The sequence below is a fragment of the Zonotrichia leucophrys genome, chromosome 2, assembly GCF_028769735.1.
Source record: "Zonotrichia leucophrys gambelii isolate GWCS_2022_RI chromosome 2, RI_Zleu_2.0, whole genome shotgun sequence".
In the NCBI taxonomy this organism is placed as follows: Eukaryota; Metazoa; Chordata; class Aves; order Passeriformes; family Passerellidae; genus Zonotrichia; species Zonotrichia leucophrys.
In genome coordinates, this window is record NC_088171.1 from 68,251,569 (window position 1) to 68,274,071 (window position 22,503).

The following is a 22,503-nucleotide window of genomic DNA, read 5'->3' on the forward strand; positions in this document are numbered from 1 at the left end:
GCAACAGAGATGTTCCCTCTTTGGACCAGAATACACTGTATTTACACATTACAAGGCACATTTGTTATTTTGCCTATCAGCAGATTTTAGGACATGAATCTCTCTTCCTCCTTTTTCCCTTCACTCCTCGCTTCAGTTTAAGACTGGCTCCTCAGACAACTGAAAAGAACAGACAGTCTGGACACTAGCCTTCAAAACACAGCATACTTGTATCAACAAGTACATAGAAATAAGTTTCCTTACTGTTGTATTACTTCTGAAATGTTGGTATCACAATTACAGTCTAAAGCAAAATTCTATTTCAGTGTTTTATATCAGATGTGGAAACAAAATACACGCAAGAACCATTAAGTACATTGAGTCATAATGCAGCCCTGTCACCTGCCCGAGCCCTAATCCTGCCAAACCAGTCACAGGCACCATCTCCAAGTGCCTCCAAGCCATAGGTTCCTACTCCAAACCAGGACAAGGGTCCATGCAGCAGCGTACTGAGCCAAGCTGGGAGATGGATCCAGATGGGCAGTAACTCAGGAGAAGGGAAGAAACTGAGGGATGTGAAGTTCAGCTTAGTAATCAAATATCAGCACACTAGCAGCTCCAAGAGATGAGCTGGCACTTGGAACAGGGCTGGGTCACTTTGGGCACAGGTATGACTCCAGTCCAGTTCAGATAGGCTCTGAAAGCACAGCCATAGGGAAGTCCCAGAAACAAGCAAGACAACAGCTCCCCCTTACAGTCAGGCACCGAGAGGCTTTGGTATTCTCCACAGCGGCTCCATCAGCTGCAGATGGGATTATACCAAGAGAAAAAAAAGAGATACCTTACAGTTGTATTAATATTTATTCCTGACTTCCCATTCACTGACATTGCTATGTCAATATGAGCGGCTTTAAACCGATACGCCAATTCCACTACTACAACAATTGAACTGTGCTAAGTACATGTCTTGGATTAGAAACACTTCAACATTTCTGTACACATATAGCCAGGAAAGGCAAAGCTTGAATAAAATGAAGAATCACCTACAATCGCTCCTTTTTGATGTCAATTTTTCTCAAGCACATATCTGAGCAAATGGAGAAAAAAAAAACCTAACATCTTGCATAAAACACTGACACATGCAAGACGACATTTTCATGTACATTCATTCCTTCAGTGCAGACTAAAACAGCATGCACTATCTTATTGTATTGAATACAATCAGTCACTACTACAAGCAGGAAAGAAATTTCCTCTAGCCATAAATCGAGTACCTATGTGTCTGTCTAGTGTAAGGACAAGAAGATTTTTCTTTGAGTGAAGGTGTGCAAAACATTGAATATTGGGTCTCCATGAAAAAGTCAAAAAAATTAACACTTACCAGGATTTATCAGCATATCTGACTGATGCTGCATTACAAAGGAAAAGGCAGAAAGGAATTGAAGTGACCTAACCATATGGCATGAAGTTTAGTCAGTTTATCTCATAATAAAAATAAATTAAAATTTGATAACATGTAAGGGCAAGAAGACATGGAGTTTTAACCAGACAAGTACAAATAGAGCTATGGTCCTTCAAAAGCACACTCCAGCATTTCTCAGCCTGGCATGAAGGGCAGAAGTCACATTTGTGATTTAAACAAAGACCTCAACATTTCCTCAATCATTTAACAGACTTTTTAGTCTCATATCCCTTCATTATCCATACACTTAGTATTCAAAATTAAGGGTCTCTTTGCAGGATGGCATCCAGAGTAGGTTTCAGATCAGAGAGATCCGTAACTATATCCTGTCTTTCCACAATTCAGTTGTGCATTCCTCCTGCCACTCATGCATTCACCAGTGATTAAGATGATGAATAAATCATACTCATGTACTTATACTCTGAGGCAAACCAGCATTTAAAATTACCTCTGTATGAGGATCTGCACATGACTACACCAAACCTTGCCACACCAAATAAATTTTGTCTCACTGGCCCTAATAAATATCTCTAAAAATGAACCAAGAGCTGCATTCTGAATCCACTTACAAATAGCAAACACTTCTCACAACATTTTAAATGGGCTGTGGAACTCAAGACTCAACCAATGGATCAGGAATAATGAAGATGATGCCACTAATAGAAGGCTCAAAGAGAAAACCTAATTTAAGTCTCAGTCAGCCTCCAAGGTGTAACTATGCAGCCAGCTTCAGGTACCAAAGAGATACACAGCCACATGACAGAAGGCTCTTCACTGCATATCAATAAGGATTTTTGGGGGCAGAAAATGACAAAAAATTTACTTCAACCCACAAGCTTGAAAGTGATCAGCCTAATTTCTACATCCTTCCATTCTAGTTCTCCAATTACAGCAAAGAAAGGTAACCTCTGTTGTTTTTTGGGGGTGGAGGGCTATTTTTGGTGTTTTTTGTAAGAAAAGAAAAAATTATAATGGTGTTTCCAGAAAGAAAAGTAACACTGCTACACAGACACCTGATATAATGAGACATCTATCATAAACTTCTGTTTTTGTAGCAGTAGTAATTCCTTGACTTTTAAGTACCTTAGACTTCCCAAATACACTTGTGGACATTTTCCTCTTTTTTTCTTCTCCTGCACAATTTAAATATTACATTAAATAGATTTAATGGCCTTGTTCTGAAAAGCTTTGTTGGTTTGTTTGGGTTTTTTTAGCTGGACAACAAAAGTAAGACAAAGTCTGAAAAAAAAAATGAAGTCTTTGCAGTAAAAGATGCACCCTCAGTTTTCAAACTTTCTAGACCATGGATCACTATGAAAATCTAACAAACCTTCTGATGCCCTTCACTGTCAAATTTTTGACTAAAAATAACAAAGAACACAATTTGGATCCTCGGATCAGTGAAGATCTATTTATTATGGCATGATTTACACAACACAGCTTGGAAAATTCTGAACCTACAATGTTCACTACTTGGATTAATACCGGAGAAAGTGAAATCAGTTCCACCTAAACTAGCCAGGCTCTTCGTTGTGACCACTCAGTTCAACTGCAGCTTCAGGAATAAATTCACCTCTGAATAGTCCAGCAAAGTAATGCTGCTGCTCTTTTTTTTACCCAAGTGGATCTATGGGTAATTGGACCAAATGCCTCTGCCCCTGTACTGGCCTTGCTGCTCCCTGTGAGAAGGAGGGACAGCTCCAGGCTCTTTGGGACCCATGCTTGGCTCACAACCCCATCTATAAGTTGTAGAAGGCTAAGAAGGGCTCCTCTCCTTGGTCATTTAAGCCTTTTAAAATATTTGTTTCTTGGTGCCCAGCTAAAAACTGCTATTATGACTCCCACTGACTCTCACAAGCACTCTCAGATAAACTAAAAGCTCCAAATAACTCCATTAAATAGGTTGATCCCTGGAACTTAAATTGATTTACATTCCTTTACATATGAGGATTAAAAAAGGGGGACTGAAGACAGGAAGCAGCTCTTCTTTGATACAATGTCAGAGAAAAAAGCAGTGTCCAAAGCTGCAGTAACATATAGGATTCTGGAGAAGTCAAACCTAAAGACATGAGTTTTCCAAGAGGAAAACATAGCATGGCACTTGATTAAAAAAAAAAAAAAAAAAAACAACAAAAACAAAAACATGCACATGAGTGGTCAAGTTCACATCATCCCATACCACTGGGGAAAGGATAAAAGCGACATCTTTTTCATTTTAACAATACACTAGGAATATTGCCAAGGTACTGAAGTATGGGAAGACAAGGAAAGGAGTATGTATTTAGATGAAAAATAGAAAAATCTACTAATCTCCTATTACTTAGAACAAGGGTCTTTATATTTCAGGATATAAACACTAGAAGCTACAATACTGACCATTTTGGCTTTTTTTTAATTATATATAGTGCTTTGGAGGAGCAATCCTTTATTTGTAATTAGAATATTCGCCCTTTTTCCATTGCATTCTAACAAACAAGTTCTCATTTCTACCATAAGCATTTCAATGGAGAATAAAGATGTATCCCTACTACTTCTAGCACAAACAAGCCTGATGAGAGCATCATGGTTTCATTGAAACAACCTTGTATTGGCCTCCAGTGGAACAAGGTTACTAAAATAGAGGAGCAATTCCTATGTTTTAGCATCTGTCCCCCTTAAAATCTAAGTATAATTCAGTACAGACTGTAAAACAGCATATGAAGTCTCCTTCAAATGTGTAAACATTTTTTTGTTATCAACTGAAATCTGTTCATTGACTGCCATTGGGTTTATATTGGCTCCCTCTTCTGGCTGACATGCACAAAGTGCAGTGTAGTTGAGATTTTTTTCTCTTTTCCATAAATTATGGATCTGCACCAAAGGCAATGGCATACCACGGAAATAATTTCTCTTATAATCCACCCAGGAAAACTGGCCAGTTCAAATCTGACCACAGCAGTATCAACATTGCCAATCCAAAATACTAACCAAAAGAAAAAAAAAGCCATACATCATAGAAGAAAATTTAAACACCAATTAGAAGAAAATCAGGAATGCTGGAGGAAGCAAGTACAAAAGGATATCATCTGGGGGTACTGTTTAAGAAGAATGGCTCATTTTATGTTCAGAATTCTGAAGTAGATTTGGGAAGCTATTTTTGGTTTTAACTATTTATATCACTTAGTTTCTAACAGTTCTTCTATTACATTCAGAAAATAATCACCTAAAATATTTTTAAATATATTGAAAAATGTCTAAATTATTTTCAGATGCTCTTTGATAGCAGTCCAAGGACATTTTTTAAAAGTTCATGAGAAATTTAAGCATGAATTTTTCTAAATTTTAGCAAAGAGTTAGTCTCCAAGACGGGAATTCCTGTAGTACTTTAATATTTACACTCATACTAAGCTGCAGAAATGCATCAGTTACCTGCCCATCTTTGAATTATAGATTACTTCTCTCTTTAAAAAGTAATCAACCAACCATCATGAAAAAATATATAAGCAAAAAACCAAATTGGTCACAAATATATCATAAAAAATACTGTAAAGCTGCCAAACCCAGTTTGTTTTTCCAGATCTTGATTCAACATACTGACTTTAACTTTGATATAAAGAATTATGCTGAAGGCTTCCATCACAGGACAGGAGTTTTAACCTAGTCATGACTACAGAATTAGGTATTCGTAAAGGAGACTCACCTTTGTACCCCTACATCTTTTGTATCCTGCCTAAAACTTCAGCTGAAGATGAATTGACTTTTCCCCCACAACTCCTAAACTGAGATCAAACACCAAATTCCTCTAAATCCAACTTCTTATAAGATCACTCTAGGCCTTTGTTTTTCTTCTGACATCTTCTTAGGTCTGTGGTCACTTAGACTGAGAAGACAGTGAATAACAAATGTAAAAAGCAAAAGAACAAATTAGAGCAGCAAACTGACAACAGCATGTTAAATTACTGTATTGGCCATAACATGAAATGTACCCAGGGTTTGTAGCTAAGAGCTAACAGTTTTTCCCTTGGTTCCAAAGACTCTGATCTTTGGTACTTGTGCAAATTTCCTCTCACCAGAGACTGTAGCCTGGTTAGGAATGAAAAGTGTGAGACAAGGGTAACAGGCTCTGACAGTCACACATTTCTGCTCAGTGGGTTACAGCTTAAACTTGAGTATAAATAAATGAATATCAGAGTATTTCTCTCATGTAGTATTACCTCTATTTAGTCTTTGTTCCGCTCAAACAGTTCCTTCTGGAATTATTTAAATGTGGATTATTCTGAACAGGCAACCAGAATACAAAACACAGAAACAGTCCCCAGTGAAATTTCAGAATTGCACATTCATTTTTTCCACGAGCTCTTGTGATTAAGACTGTAAAAAGGGGTATATATTGAAACACAAACTGAAGCAAAAAAGAGCACATCAGATCATGCTCAGGTTTATAATTTTTTATGTTGCCCAATAAACAACACTTGTACTCATCATACACCACACCACTATTCTTTCTTCATCAGTATAGAATGCGCCTCAATAACCTCTCAATCATTTTCTTGGGGAAAAAGAAAGGAGAGAAAAGAAATAATCTCAACTGCAATGAATTAGATTGTTGAACACTGTATATTTCTAGATAGAACACATCAGTGAAAACATTTCTGCAAATCTGTTCCCAGTTACTCAAATCCTATTATTCAATTTGTAGAGCAGAAAGAAATAGTTTATCATTAGGACCAAAATTTCCTAAGGGGTATATTCATAAACAAGTAGTTCAATGATTAGATCAATCACACCCAAGGTTGCAGAAATTTCATCCTGCAATAACGCTGATGTTGTAATTTTGTGGCAAGTAAAATATTTCCATCTGAATGACTGAACTTCTGCACAAGTAAAAAAAAAATTGTGATGAACAAAAACAGTTAAGAAATTGTGTTTTCTTAATATAGTATTGTATACCATATACCCTGATTATATTTATAAAAAGACCTATGGGAAAAGAACAGCAAACCAACGGGGCTGGGTAAGTCTGCAGTATGTCCATTTTGTGGTTACCCAAAAAGCAGCTGCAGGCTGGGTTCAGCACCACCCAGCTCCCAGCACAGGCAGGTTTGAGCTCACAGCAGAACAGGCAGCAGCCACACAGGGTGGCAAAGTGCAGCGCAGGCAGCACCAGCCCCTGCCATCAGAGAGAAAAGCAGTGCTCTGTGATTACCTTAGTTTTCCCTCAGGCATCCAAAGGCATCAGGCTTCTCTGCCAAGCTCCTGTCACCCGCTGGCAAGCACATTAAAAATGGTCTACATCTCAGTATTATTAGAATAAGCTAGTTTTAGTTATAGAACTGTGAATTTGGCAGTATTGCTACAAGCATACACAAATTATACAAATCAATTACTATTTGGAAAACAAACTGGCTTATATTTACCACTGATCAATGATGCAGCAGAGTACTTAATGACACCCAGGCATTTGCAGAACATGCACGCTGTGCCAACAAAACATATAAACTTAAGAGTCTGGGACATCAACCTAGAGCTCTTCAGCTGATGCCTCTGGACTCTGATGGGTTTGGTGTGTATGCACACCACACACACAAATATTGGCTGCAATAGATGAATCCTTCAGTGCAGCTTTAGGATAAGTTGAAGATGGAACAATTCCCTAGAAAATGACATTGATTTATTGCAGGTTGGCACTATTAAAAGAAAAAGAAAAAAGAAAAGTACAGTGAAAACTGTACTTTGGAAGTAGCTGTAACAACTGGCACCCAAGGAGTCCTTCAAGAATCAATTTGATGGAGTTTTTGGTAAAGTGATCTCACCAGAAGAGAGTCGTGACAGAAACAGAATTGAGTTGTGCAGATCATTAACTGAACAAGTTGTTTCATTTCAGATTATACTTCACTATGCCAGCTTTCAATAATATTGTCCTTCCATTTTTTCACATTTTCCTAGGGAATTTTATAGTTGTTTTCAAAATCAACACTTTCCATCCACATTCTTTGCAAATTAGAAATATTGCTGTATGATAAATCACTCGATTTTTATCAACGTGCAGCATATCATTGTTGCTGTAACATGCTTACATGCACAAACCTTGTTATGTGGCTGAACTTTGCTTGCAGCAAACACAAGAGCAGACTTACCCCAAGTGCCTTTCACCCCAGCTAGAGAATTCCTACCTCGTGGCAGGAGAAGAGGCGCACTCCCTCCATCTGATGGAAGACGGGGTAGTGGGTGCTATCAATGGTGTCCCGGCGGTAGACATCTCCCACGGCCAGAAAGGCGTCCAGGCCAGAGTGGATCAAGTCCCACTGGTGGGCTGATGTGTGTGCTCGTAGCATGTGGTCACGGTTCAAGTAGTAGTTATCCTCTTTCCTTCTGCTGGCATGGTTTTGTGGAATAAGTAAACTATCAAAATTCTGCTGGACTGTAACCACTGGAGAAAGACCGTCGTACACAGAAAAGAGCGGAGTCCCACGGCGTCCCAGGTAATGTTTGTAGAAGTGCTCCTTCACCTGCTCCTTGATTAGCCACAAAGGGTGATGTTTTCTGTTGTGCAAGTTCTTCCCCACCTTGGAAAGAATCTTCTCTGTGACATTGGTGTAGTCATCTTGAGGATAGGATTTACCAAGCAGTTCCACCGTATTTGAGCAGGGTGCACTGGCACCAAAATCTGAAGGTACAGACTTGGATGAAGAATGCCTTGAATGGGTGGGAATTCCTCTTACTTTTACTTTTGATGATAAAGCTGTTGTTTTAGAATACTTAGCTACTCTCATGAATTTCCAGAGCATTGCCATTGTAAACTTTATGATCTAGAGAAAGAAAAAGAATTAAAAATATTTGAGTTAGGAACTGCAATGTTGCTGCAGGAATTGCTATTATCTTAGGGATAGATAAATCCAAATGTCTGCTTGATTAGCATGGCAAAGTTCCCATTATAAACCACTCTTTTGACTTCAGAGGATGGAAAATACCCTTGTGGTCAAATTTCAGCTTGGATATTTTAATCAGTTATCAGGCTTCTGCATGACTGCACCAGTAATAACGACTCTAGACCTAGCCTGAACCCCATTCCAGATGATGCCCTTTAAAGATGAATAAACACCAGGCCTTCTTTGAAACAATATTTTTCCTCCAATTAAAACATGTGGCAATAAATTCATATTACTTAAGAGAAACTAGGAAACTTAACAGTGCCCTTCAGCAGTCAGAACTGGCTTACAACAAGCAATTATTGCTATATCATCTCCATTAGCAGAAGCTGCAGAACGTGTTCCACATCTACCTGATGCATGTGGCATGCACTATGCAATCATCACTAATTCTTATTTAATGCCAGACAAAACCAGTTTAACCTTTCAAACTACTGAACCACTGAGAAAAAACAGATGGCCAGACAAGACATATATTTATATATAAACAGCTTATTAAATTCTCATATGAGTATTGCACAAGATTCACCATAAAGACTGCATAAAGTCAGAAGCAATGTTAGAATTTTGCAGTGATCACAATGTTTCCATATGTTCCCCAGGATGGCTGTTTACACAGCTTCCATGGCTGTACAGGGGAGGCAGGCTTGTCAGATACCAGGAAGGCAAAGTGATGAGATTCTTCAAGTTGCCTGAAGAACTCGTTTCCCATCAAAGGGCCATCTTTACACATCCTCCCAGTTCACAGACAGGCCTTGTGCTTCATGAGGACACAACTGCATTCTCTGTAGAGCTCAAAGATAATTCCAAAACCAGAGAGTTTTGAGAGTGATGAACCTTTCAGTCACTCCATATGCATAAGCCCATTCTGAGATGAAAAATTACTTGAAAAACTATAGATGGGCTTCAGAAATATTAGCAAAGGTCCCAGTAAAATAATTAAGCATTAAAATTTGCTTATTATGGAATGGGAAAGCAGAGGCATTAGAAGTTAAGTGACCAGGGAAAGGCATCTTCTACAAACTGGCTTGTACTTCTCTATGAACCAAGAATTACAGGGCCACAGGTTTTCTGAGCGAAAGATTTTCTGCAAAAGTCATCTTAAAGAATTAGGGGAAGAAAGGACATAAGCAATAATAAATGCACCACAGTCTTCAAGGGATGCAGTATTTAGGATTACAGTATCTGGCTAGCCTTCCACAGGAACATAAGGAAAACAAGTGTAAGTAACAAAATAAACAAGGTGAGACTATTTTTCATACTCTCATGCTTCAAAATACGTATGCAAATGAACAGACATACTAAAATAAAGAATCCCAGATAAAAACAAATCTGTAAAAGATAATGAGTGTGGTTAAATTTGGCTTTCTTTCTTCTGGCTTGTATCTAGAAGTTTTCCATAGGTCTTTTTCCTCAAGTCATTATATCTCAATTAATCAAAATAAAGGCAAGTTGGGTAGACAGAAATTAATCCTGGTGGGGAAGCATAAGATTACTGAATATTTGGTTTAATCCTTTTTCTGGTAGAATATCTTTAGAAATAAGTAACAGCTATAAATTTTATCTAGTTTTGAAACTTTTAAGAATGACTGCCTTTGGCAGGGAGGCAGTAAAGAGTTTACAAAGCTATTTCATCAAATTAGCTCTTGATCATTACTGAGAATGTTCTTCAATAAATGAATTCACACACATATCAGAAACCACTCTGATAGAGGCTAAGCAAGGAATGGTCTTACATTTTGAAAAGAGACCCCATTTTCCTGAAACATACGTTCTCCTTCATGGAAAGTGAGTTCTCATTTTCAAACAGCTGCTTGAAATACCCAGTCCTAGTCAGATAATGAATTCAGCTTCCCTTAAGTAAATATCACCATCTGCCCATACATTTATTTTTCTAAAAACTTCAATTCAAAACTTACACATAACCGTAATTTACAAAAACTCCCATAACTTTATCGTGATTCTTGTGATGTTTGCTGCTTTCTTAAATATCATTCCTCTGAGAATCAGACAACCTCATGAGAAGCTTAACTTTCACATAAACAGTTTTGATGCTTATAAATTTACGGAAAAAGAAATAAGAACATGCACCACCAGTACTGGGGAGGCACTCTTGTTTGTTTGTTTAAGACTCATTATTTTTAAGGGAGAGTCTATAATATACATCTTCAAGGGCTTACCTGATTATGCTTCAGTATTTGTAATGAGGAAGGCTGCTATCAGTTTCTGACAGAAACACTCTTTTTTCTAAGCAAGTGATATATACTCCTAACAAACCTGTACAGGAGAAAAACCTACAGATGAACTTTTATCAGAGTTTTTATCTTAACATTATGCCTGTGCCTTAAATAGTTGAATGGCATTATTATGTGCATTAATATTCTAATCCAAAGCAAAAATTGAGCAGTAAGTAACGTGAACAATAAGAAAAGTTACAGTTTTTAGATGAGTTATCCAATGTCCAGGTACTGCAAACAACAGCAAGCAAGCACTAAATGTGCCCCTAACATGGTATCACAACCAGAGTTCCAGAAACACTCAAGTCCTACAACAACACTCTGCTAGCTCCCTCTCCCACCAGAGAGTCACGTATTCCTCTTTCAGAAAAATGGTATTGGACTTAGTTCAACTCATCTGGTGATAAGTTACATTTGGGCAGAGAAACCACAGAGAAGAAAGTAAAATATGTTTACACTCTGCAGACTGTACACAAAATCTTCAAACCAAAGTAATGTTTACCAAGGCAGAGAGCAACACTGGAAAATAAAGACATCTCTTTACCTTTTTCTAGTAATAAATACCTGGTGTTAAGAACACACTAATTACTTATGTTCTCTTATAATAAACAGAAATTTATGCATTTATGCTTATTTATGTCTGTCTATGTTTATGTAAACATCTGGAAAAGTAGTTTAAATGGATCATTTTCTTCCTTTATTTCCACCATGCTTTTCATTTGGCAGGGAAACAAAACTGTTTTCTGTGCACACTGACAAAACGTGAATCCCACAGCAAGGCCTGCCAGCCAGCTAACAAGAGCAGCGAGCCAAACAGCAGCTGCAGGTCCTGTAGCTGAAAACAAATACATAAACAGGAAATAGACATTGAACAACCACCACTGGCATCTACCATCCAAAGATGACAAAGCCCTCCACCAGCATCACCAGCAAATCCTGCACTCTGGGTTTGACAGTGGCTCTAGCTCACAGCTGGGAGCCAACACAGGGCTCTGGATGAAGATGCAGGGCTTTGGAAGCTGTTCTGCTGGCAGCACTCCGTGGGGTCTCTCAAAGCTCTGCAGGTGGACATGCAAGCACCAGGCCCAGCACCTCCTATTTCACACATCCTCAGCCAGCCAGCACCATGGACACATTTCAGGGTACCTCAGCAGCTCCATGGCTCAGGTGGCTGGACCTCATCTAAATACTGAGATGTCTACTACAACTCTAGTCTTGGACAGGAACGACATCATACATGACTTGGAACTACGCCTGCACCTAGCTCATGCTTTTAAGCAGCTCCAAGGCAGACCAGAGGACAGGAGGTGGCATCCACACCACCCAGGGGTGAAAAGGCATAAGAACAACCCTGTCCAGGCTGTGCATAGACCAGGCACAGATGTGACCACACCTGCCAACACCAGTCCTGTATCACAGACCCTGTGACATTTCTACAGCAGTTTCAATTGATGGCCAAGGCTCCTTCCTCCTGCACAGAAAACCAACCATTCCCCATGCAGCAGCCCAGCAGACATTACACATGCTAAAGTACACCACAGTCAGGAGCCTGACAACAGGGAAACAGCAGACAGAATACATCAGACAAAAAATACCATGGTTTTGGAGCACATGCAAAAGCAGTTTGATTTGATAAGGGATCATACTGTTGTACTGTTAAGGGATGTCCTTTCATGTCTAATTCCAGGTTTCCATGTCATAGTGCAGCAAGGATTAAGACAGCATTATCACAGCTGCAGTGGTATTTGTCACAATTCTCCGCTACCCAGCTGAGGCTTAGGAAAGAATTGTAGACTCAGTGAAATTCCTCCTTACACCTGCTTTGAAAAAGGAGGAGAAAAGAGGGGCAGTTTAGCAGCCCACAATGAAAGGAGACAGTGCTGTGCACCAATGTTGTTTTATTCACTCACCTCTCCTGGAAAAGTGGAAGGGGGACAACGCTCCTGTTTGAGCAAACCAGAGCCCACAGGGGGCAGCTTGTGGGGCCGTTTGCTCGGTGTTTGCATCTGTGAGCCAAGGGCACCCTCGCTCCTGCTGACCGCGATTCTCTCTGCCCTGTGCTTTTTACAGCTTCTGGCTGCAGAAACACAGATGGGCTACTGCATACATAAACCCAAGTACATGACGGGTTTGAAACCAAAATTCTACAAAGATGAGAGTCTGTCTCCTATCCAAGAATAGCTAATTAATGCAAGACTCTGAAGTGCCATGGAAAATGTTAGAAAAGTTGGGCTGCCACCATTTTGTGATGTGACAGCTTTTATCTACCGTATGTGTGGGGAGGGGAGTTCAACCAACATAGCATATGTTAAAACAAAAATTATAAACATATGTTAGGCTGCTAAAATTGGACATTTACCAGTCTGCTTAGCAATTTAGCTAAGCATTGAATTTTAGTTTTGAAAACTATGTAGGCATACAGCAGCAAATATCATTGTATTGCCATGACCATATCTGCCTTTCATAGGATATAACATAAATTGTTTTGCATGCAAAACTAATAACAAGCTCAGATTTTTAATGCTCATTTTAAAATGATGATACATTATTGCACACCAGAACAGACTTCTACTGAGCATGCTGGATTTATATAACACACTCAGACTTCTGAAATAGCCTTGCAGATAAATTAGAATGGATCCATTTTAGAACCTGACCTTCCAAGGGCAGAATATTATCAGATATCCCTGATGATGGCCAAACACCATTAAAGTATTTCATGAACTACAAAGCACTGGCAAGATAGTATAGCTTTCAAGTATTTGGCTCTTAATTTTTTCATGTAGTTGGAGTTCATCTAGTTAATGATCTGTCAGTAAGTTCCAGAAACACACAGAATAACTTTTTATTATTATTTTGTTATTTTTCTTGACTGAAGCAAAAATATGTCATAAGCTGGCTGGCTGTCTGCTCTGTAATAGTGATACATTAATCACAATGCCACCTTCGGCAACATTCTGAGGCTTGCAAGATTGAGAGAGAAAACTAAAAATCCTTTCCTGGGATAAGGCATGATCCTGCTTTCTCTCAGGGCTACACATAAGAGCTTCTTAAATATGAAAGGTATGAACAAGCATGCTCCTTTTCCACTGACACGGAACAAAGGCCAGCATCCCATGGCCTGTCTCAGACACATCAGCGCCTGGAGGCAAGGACAGAAAACACAGTCCTCACTGCTGAGGCACACTTTCAGCCACCTGCACCACTCCCTCAGGACTGCAAGGTGGGCCAAGATAACCACAGTGAGCAGCAAGCCTTTGGAGAAGGGAATGTACCTCTGGGGAAGCATCCATTTCAAAATGTCTTGCATCATCCCTTGAACTCAGTCACCACCCATCATTTGCAGGCTGGATACTGCAAATGATGACAAAATGCTATCCCACTGCAACAAGTTTCAGTGCCCCAAGCAGGCCTCCAAAGGATGCTGCAGGCTCTGGTTTTCCTGCTAAACAGTGTCAATCCAGGATTGTTCAGATTTATGGATAAGTTTCCCACTAACTAAAAGGATAATGCTTCCAGACACGATTCAAGGCAAGTAAAATGCTTTTCAGTAGCCAAAACACTTGCAAACTCTGTAGCTGTGCTGCCAACTGGTATGAGACCATTTCAAAGACTCATTTAATCGGATTACAAGACAAGTTATAGTGAATTTGTTTTAAACAATTTGGTAGATTATCTACACACTGGAATTTGTAATCAGCAAGCTAATCAGGTACATCAAATTGCTGCATTATTGAGACAGTATACAATTTTTCAAAAGATAAACGTATATAACATAGACTATTAAGAGTATATAACATAGACCCTAAGATTTAAAGACCACAAGCAAAACAAATTCAGACTTCAGGGTGGGTGGAAAGGCACCAAACTCCCTAACATGCATAATTCAGAAGTATAAGGTGAAAAGCCTGATGACACAATTTTCATTTGGACTTCAAAAAAGCAGATTAATAAAAACAAAATAAGGAAATTCTGAGGAAAGAAACTATGGTTGGAAAAAGAAAGTATCTATATGCATGACAGAAGATTAAATTAAGGAACATCATCAGAAACAATATCTGTTTTTCTTTCATTTATACCTTTAATTTTTTTCCCACAAACTAAAACAGAGTTTGTTATTAACTGAAGAAATGTCAATAAGGCCCTTTGGTGGTAACTTCCAATAATGCATATGACTAATGGACGCAGAGCTACTAAAAATTAAACAGCTGTGACCTGATCTCCTGCCAACATTCCTGTGTTCTTCCTTACCTCCACAATGAGACAAAACAGCTAAAAGTCAATGCCTTATTTTAAGGGAAAATCCTCATTATACAAACATATTTTGAATACATTACATTACAAATTATAGACTGTGAAAAGACAATGCAGAAATTATTCTCAAATGTGTCTACTTTCTTTAAATATATCCATTTTTCAAGGAATGCAACCTGAAAAAACACTACCTTTGGCTGCCGAGGGAATATTCTTTTTCCAATGCCTTGAAAGTGTTGCCAAACAGTTTCTGCATTTGTAAATAACTGTCAGATGAAAGGGACAGAGACACTTAAACTCCTATAAAATCCTCACTGCAATATTATCACTATTCCTTCTGCCTTCTTTTTTCCTTCAGTATCTGCAACTCCTTATGTGTACTTTTTTACAGATGCATACACCACAACAATTTTACTCCTGCAGAGTTTCATATAAGTAAAACTAAATTTGTTTAAAATTAAATATTAGCAGTATTCATTGCAGTGGGGTACCTTCTTAGTTCTCACTGATTAGCTACACCATTTGGGCATAATAAAACTTTAGAGACCTCATCCTGCCTTAACAGGAAGAGGGAGTAATATCATTTAAAAAAAAATTATTAAATACCAAGAATGGGACACATGCAGACCTGGTAACAGTGCAAAAGACAGCAGGGAAACCCAAATTATTTAGATAGGACATACCAGAGGATGCATGAACCATTAAGTACATCCACAAATGAGAAAGTCTTCAGCTTTACCTACTGTATCCCCATAGTCATGATTGTTATTCCATTCTTCTGGAGAACTGGGGAAATCTATGACTTACCACAGATTTCCAGATGCTCTCCTTAGTAATACCCTAGACAACATAGTATAGTTAGAATAATTTAAGTAGTATTATAAACCAGCAAGCATAATTAGTATTTAAGACCCAGGAGTTATTTCATGGCTGTAATATGTATGTAATCAACAATATTTAAATCAAACAAGCATTTCTTAGGATGTTTCAACCCTAAGTAGCAGCAGGAATATTGCAAGTTTTGTATCATATCAATTTTCTATCACATCAAGCTTTAAAGAGATCAGTTTCACAAATTTGCTATCATCTTAAGCCAAAATATCACCAGAGATCTGCACCTCAGACCTAGCTGTGATATGAACTTGGTCTCAACTCAAGCTCTAACTCAGCTGTGGTATCATTCCTTGGTCTGTCTCTGTTACAGAAATAATGAAAGTGTGAACAGACAGAGCCTTTATCGGGACTATGTATAATTCAACAGCCAATCAAAAAAAGAGAGACAAATATCTCTACAGATTCCCCTTCAGAATCAATAAGTCTCACAGACTTGGGGATGGATAAAGAAGAGAACATGTGGATGTTTGTAGTGGAGACTCCACTGCAGCACAGCACCTCCCAGCTGGAAAATGTAGGGTCACGTGTGTACAAATAAGTCATCTCTAGCTTGAACTGCACCATCTTCATTTATCTGTCATGGGCTCTGACAAAGCATTTAAGGAAAAGATTAGAAGGCTCCTAAGAAAGAAACTACATTTCTCTGCCTGGGGCATACCACTTGTCTGAGGTTGGTTGGAACAGGCCTGAAATATTAACGAGCAAGCCATTTGTCAAGAAAATTATGCAAGAAAACTTGGCAGCCATACAAAGGGGCTAGCAATAAGATATCAAGCTAGGGCAGTGCACGCTAAGCACTTGAAAGAGAAAACAGGAAGGAAAAAATTTTTAAATCACTTTCATTTGCCTGTTCACATTCATAAGCTTTGGAAGAAAACTGTAAATTAATGAGTGAGTAAAACATCACACTCAGTAATAACAAGTACTAACTTCTAAAAAGGACTATGAGCTGCTCTAGGTCTAGAATTCATGCTTTTGGGTATTGATTCCTTCAAGACATTTCTCCTAGTGACATTCTTTGCAAATAAACTTGCTTACCAGGTAGCATGTGAGCTAAAAGATATTGTCATGACAGAAACAACTTAATTATTGAAATTTAACATAAGTAAGTGGGGGAAAAAAACCAATTTGCACAAGGGAAAGACACACAAAACCAAAAAAGCACATTATTCTTGAGGTTTCCTCACAAATCATGGTGAAGAAAAGAGAAGACAAAACTGTAACCACTCTGTACAATGAGATGTTAAAATCTATACTCTCTGAATAGACTGAAGACCTAAATCACTTCCAGGAGTTCCCAAGTATCACTTCTCCTTAAGAGGAACTTGCAAAAGAAAAAGATTTAAAACACTTCAGTCAGACTCCATATTTATTTTTAATTTTTATATATTTATAATGTAAGTATGTTTTAGGGCTGGGTACGCTATTATTTTACATAGCACTCCTTCTATAATAAATTTGAAGGCTTAGTTTTTAAGTAGGCAGTGCTAGTTTTCGCTGTAAGTGAACCTGAAAAGCATCCAAAGCATCACAGTATATTAAAAACTAATCTAAAAGTTGCATTAAATATGATGATTGTCAAATAAAGCAGATGAATAATTTATTCTGGCTTACCAAAACATAGCCATAGTCACCTTGCCAAACATGTCCAACAATGTGATCCATAGGTTTAACCACTATTGACATCAATTGGACTCACAGACATACCAGAACAGTGTGATGCAGCAGCATTTAGACTTCCATTAAGCAGCACTATGCTTTTCCAAAGTATATCTCTACATAGGATCTCAAAAGTGCTTTTCAGCCATTAACCAGTTAAGCTCTACAGTATGCCCATGGGAAAAGTATTGCATTATTTATACCCATTAGTGCAGCAGCTCCCAAGTCAAAAGCACTGTCTTTCAACATCTTGGCTTTCACCTTTTTTTTTCCCAAATTGTTTTGACTATATTGCCATTTTTCTCTGTGTTCAGAATTTTTTTGTTGCTTGCAATATCATTTTATCAACAGTTTAACAAGTATAACTGCTACTGTGAATGGAATCAAAATGTTTTGAGAGCAGCTTGCCAGAACTGCCCATTAGGAACTACAATGAACAGCTCAGAAAAAGCGATCTATTCTTATTGAAACAATCTTCTCCTTGAATGCGCAGATTTTTAAGGTTCAAACCTACATTCCTTGAGCAAGAATTACAGAGCCATTGCTCTGCTTGCATTGTGGCTCAAACTTCAATGTTATCGTAATTACAATTATGTTTTTAGCTTGATCAGGAGAGATCAACTGTAGAGATAGAAGACACTCAAGGTGGATGGTATAGGAAGGATATATAAATGAAGCTTTATTGAGGCAAACAGGGAAATGCAAAACTGGGTGGACTGACCATTGCTGCTCTATCTGTTCCATGGCAGGGTTGGCCTAAAGTGCAGCATGGCATTCACAAACTGTCATCCTCTAGATAGTATTTCAGTTGTAGTCACAGTTCACCAAAAGGACAGCATTTACTCCAAGGAAGAAATTATATGATAGAAGCAAAGAATTACTAAGGTTGGCAGCCTGCTCCAGCGCTCTGCCACCTGAAACTTAAAGAAGTTCTTCCTCACGTTGAGATGGAACTTCTTGTATTTTATTTTATGGCTACTGCTCCTCATCCTGTCATTGGACAGCACTGAAAAGAGTCTGACACCATCCTCTTGGCACCTGCCTTTTTGACATTTCTATGCATTATTGAGATGCCCTCTCAGTCTTTTCTCCTCCAGACTAAACAGGCCCAGATACCACGGTCTGCCCTCATAAGAGATGCTCCAGACCCCAAATCATCTTTGCGGCACTCCACTGGAACCTCTCCAGGAGCTCCTTGTCTCTCCTGTACTGAGGAGCCCAGAAATGCACACAGCATTCCAGATGTGGCTTCACCAGGGCCAAGCAGAGGGGCAGGATCACCTCCCTCAACCTGCTGGCCACTCTTCCTGATGCACCCCAGGATAACACTGGCCCTCCTGGCTGTAAGAGCACTGTTGGCTCATGGTCCACTTGTCATCTACCAAACTCTGTTTGTGGGTGACCTCTTTTGGGGAAGTTTCACACTGTACCTAACCCCACTGCTGCTTTCACCTCAGTGATTTAGCAGAGTGAATCATGTCAGCCTCCCAGGCTGGCCAGGGAAAACAGAATTACATGGGAGGCTGTCTCTCCTGTATCACTTGAGAGAACTAACAGAGTTATCTGAGATTCAAACACATAACATGATCTAAAGCAAGCAATTAAGAGTCTTTTAGTCATATTTACCAGTGAAAACATGGCCAAAAGCCACAGCACATCATCAGTCTCATGATTTGGCTCTGCAGGGGCCAAAATGTTTCATGCCAGCCGGGCACAGGAGCCAGCATTTGCTCAACCAGCTCAGCAGAGCTCACACAAGGCCCACAACAGCTTCAGAGTAAAGGAAAAAGAAAGCAAATCTCACCAATGTCATGAAACAGCCAGAGGATGCCTACTACACCATGCCTTGTTACCACTACAGTAGCCCTTGAGTCCAGGAAGACTAAAGACAAAATATGAAGATACAGCACATGAAAGGGAAATTGTCATGCCTGGTGCTGCCAGCATGGGCAATCAGAAAGAAATGTGAGGTCAGTAGTGACAGGTACTACATATAAGTGCTAAATAATCCTACATTATAATCCTTATGATGACCAGTGGGAAGAGGAAAATCAAATCCACAGTGTAATTTAAAAGCTTTGGAATATGCTTAGAAACCAAATCATTTCTGAACAGAGATGCAGGTCTCAATGTGCAATAAGGTGGGAAACAGTGACTTGCTGAGACCAGAATCAACTACATGGGACTGAGCAGGCCACAATGAATTAGCTTTATGGTAAAAAGCTACGGCCACAACCCCTCTCCCCCACATAAATAAAAAGCCAAAAGAATACTACTACAATAAGCTGCAGATAAAGAAAATCAGATTTTATTTAGCAAAGAAAAGCAGAACCAGCATCTACACAATACCTAACTCAGCCACAGATTTATGATGCACACCAATATTTTCTCACTGCAAAACTTTCATATTATGTTCCTGGAATTCCAGGGACCACTGCCTAGAGTTAATAAATAAAAATGATGGTTCAGAATAGTTTTCCTCTCCATACCTGCTAGCTCAAAGGTACAATTTCCCAAGTATAGGCTATAATGTAAGCAACATAAGGACTGACTCTGTTTTTATTTTGGGGGTATTTTTCTCTGTAGTTATCTTATTTGGTCTTAAAAAATATTAACTTTATTTCCATGTCACTACTTCATTTATACTCAAAGAATCAAAAGATTTACAGGAAGTTTGTCCAGCTTACAATATGATACAACAAAATCTGGCCTTGCATAGCACATCATCTCATTTTCTATGCAGCATTAAAATATTAATATTGGACACTACTTTTGAGGCTGAGTAGACAAAATCATATTTATCACATCTGATCAACCCAATTCATCTACAAATCTACTGAATACCTGAACTTGCAATTTATTCAAAAACATGTAAGCAAAACTGCAATGATTTCTATGCATAATTGCACAAACATCTAACTTCAGTACCTCTAAATTAAATTTGCATGTGGCACTTTCATATTTGTAAATTACAGCTAAACACTTCCAGCTGTTTACATGTTTCTACCCCACCAGCTAAGGATGAAAAGTCTCAGGATGAAGGTTTTTTAATTCTGAAAGTAAAATCTGCTATTCTGGACCTTTCTGGCATTTCATTTCTGCCATTCCAATGCATTTACTGGTATTTGGGCGAGAAACTCTCCTTTTCCACTTCCTCTCTCTGTCATCTGCTGGGAGACAGAGAAATAATTAGATTGACTCAAGCAGTTCTGATTGCTTTCTGTGTGTGGTTCACTTCTTGACACCAGAGAGATGAGCTGTGATAAATAAGGATCAATAGACTGGATAGGAATGTTTAAATTTTCTTCAAAGCTGAAGATCAATGCCACAAAAAAAAAAATGAACTTTTTGTTTAGGGCAAGTTATTTAGCAAAAAAAGTTGAGTGAGTTTACTGTGCAGCAAAGTTTACCAAAGAGTTGTGAAGACTAGAATTTAAACAAAATGAAACTGAAGTCAGTCTTTTCAGTTCTCATTTACTTCTTACTAGAAGCACAGCTGAAAGGAAAGGAAAGCAATCAAGGCATGATGTCAACACTTCAACATCAGTTAAAGAAGAATTATATCCAGTGGAGGGGGTCTTCAACCAGAGTGTTGCAAAATCTTACATGAAATACACCATTACAGTCAGCACCTCCGTCCATAATTACAGGACAAGATCAAATACTGTGTACAGGCAGAAAAAAAATAACAATAAAAAATTACCACCTCTTGCTTCCAGGCTGATGCTATTTAATTAAGATAGAGGTAGAGGAAAGATAGCTTCCTGTGTTATCATTGCTGTCATAGACCTGTTGTGAGCATTCAGTCTTCTTTAGCAGCACATGAATTTAAGATAAAATAACTATAAAGCACTCAATGAGACTTATTTTCCATGAAGTCTTCAAGCCAGCTTCTCCTCGCAGAAGAGTAGCAAACTAAGGAAAGCTCTTCTAACGTCTCTTTCATATAACTTCTCTGCTCTTATGGTTAATTGGATACCATGTAAAGTGGGTAAATCATAATATTTCATAAGAAAAACAAGAGGTAAATTTCAGCAGTCTTTTAACCTGATGCACTTTTTGTAGCACTTTCTACAAGTTTGTTATAAACTGCAAAATAAATAATAAATATATCTTTTGGTGTGTCCAATGATGACATATATTCACACTTAAGGCTGAAATTCACCACTTTGAGAAGGGTGGTACCCAACTCATTGCCAGCCCTACAAAGATAACTACAAAATCATGCACAGTTCTGACACCTGAATCCTGCACTGGATGTATCTCACACAGCAGGAATTTGCAGCTTAAGGCCTGAACTGGAATCTGTTTACTGAGAACTTTAGAACATAGCCTTCTGACATACCAGGTACACTCAAAAATATCTTGTGTAAATAAAATTACATATCCTTAAGAATGTCCTGCATTCAATTGTTCAAATAATTACCACGTTCATCTACATCCTAAAGGTGTCCACACCTTACTCAATTTAAGTTCCATGCGCATCAAATCTAGTGTACTCAGTACAACTGTCATGCAAAATTCTATTATTTCCCTCAAAAACCACAAGTTTATTATTAGCAATCTGTGGGCAATTAGTGTAAATATCAGCAGACTTAGATTTATCTTAATTAGTGTTTGTTTCAATTCCACAGGCAAACAAGTAATCATCTGTCATAAGAATACCAATGACTTTACGTCTAGCTGTAGTCATGCTGCTGTGTTTGGCCCTCTCTCCCTTGGAAAAAAAAAAAAAAGGGAATTTTACATTGAATTCTGCATATTTTTCAGTATGTCACATAATGCCTTCAGGACATACAATTTACTCCACGACATGCTTCTTCCTATAGATACAAACGACACAAAACACACACCAGTGAAGAAGTGAAATATGAGTTCTGAAACAAAATACTATGCTTTGATATTTGAAAGGATACTTTCATATTTGTCTCTTCTATACCAACTGCAATCGGCATTGTTATAAGCATCCAGTAATTACAGGAGTCCAAATGAAGCCTGATTATTAAAGCTACTAAAACTGTCACAGAATATCCTTATCTGACTATTCAACTATTGGCAAATAGGAAGCTACTAATGTGCAAAGAAGCACCTCCAACTTTTCTTTTCGTGC

The 22,503-nt window shown here is 38.4% G+C and overlaps 1 protein-coding gene across 13 annotated transcripts in view; it reads right to left on the minus strand.

The window, feature by feature from the left end:
* Window positions 1–22,503, minus strand: part of FARS2 (phenylalanyl-tRNA synthetase 2, mitochondrial) — a 231,807-nt gene that overhangs the window by 169,318 nt on the left and 39,986 nt on the right. For 5 of the 13 annotated variants that reach the window (XM_064705336.1, XM_064705334.1, XM_064705332.1 and 2 more), the window contains one exon: window positions 7,594–8,229. The exons of 1 other annotated variant lie outside the window; for it this stretch is intronic. In XM_064705336.1, coding sequence (XP_064561406.1) covers window positions 7,594–8,214 — 621 coding nt within the window. In that variant the 5' untranslated portion in view covers window positions 8,215–8,229. Of the gene's footprint in view, window positions 1–7,593; window positions 8,230–9,007; window positions 9,143–10,529; window positions 10,627–22,503 lie in introns of all 13 variants that reach the window. 7 more of the 13 variants (XM_064705326.1, XM_064705327.1, XM_064705330.1 and 4 more) reach the window with 4 other exon arrangements.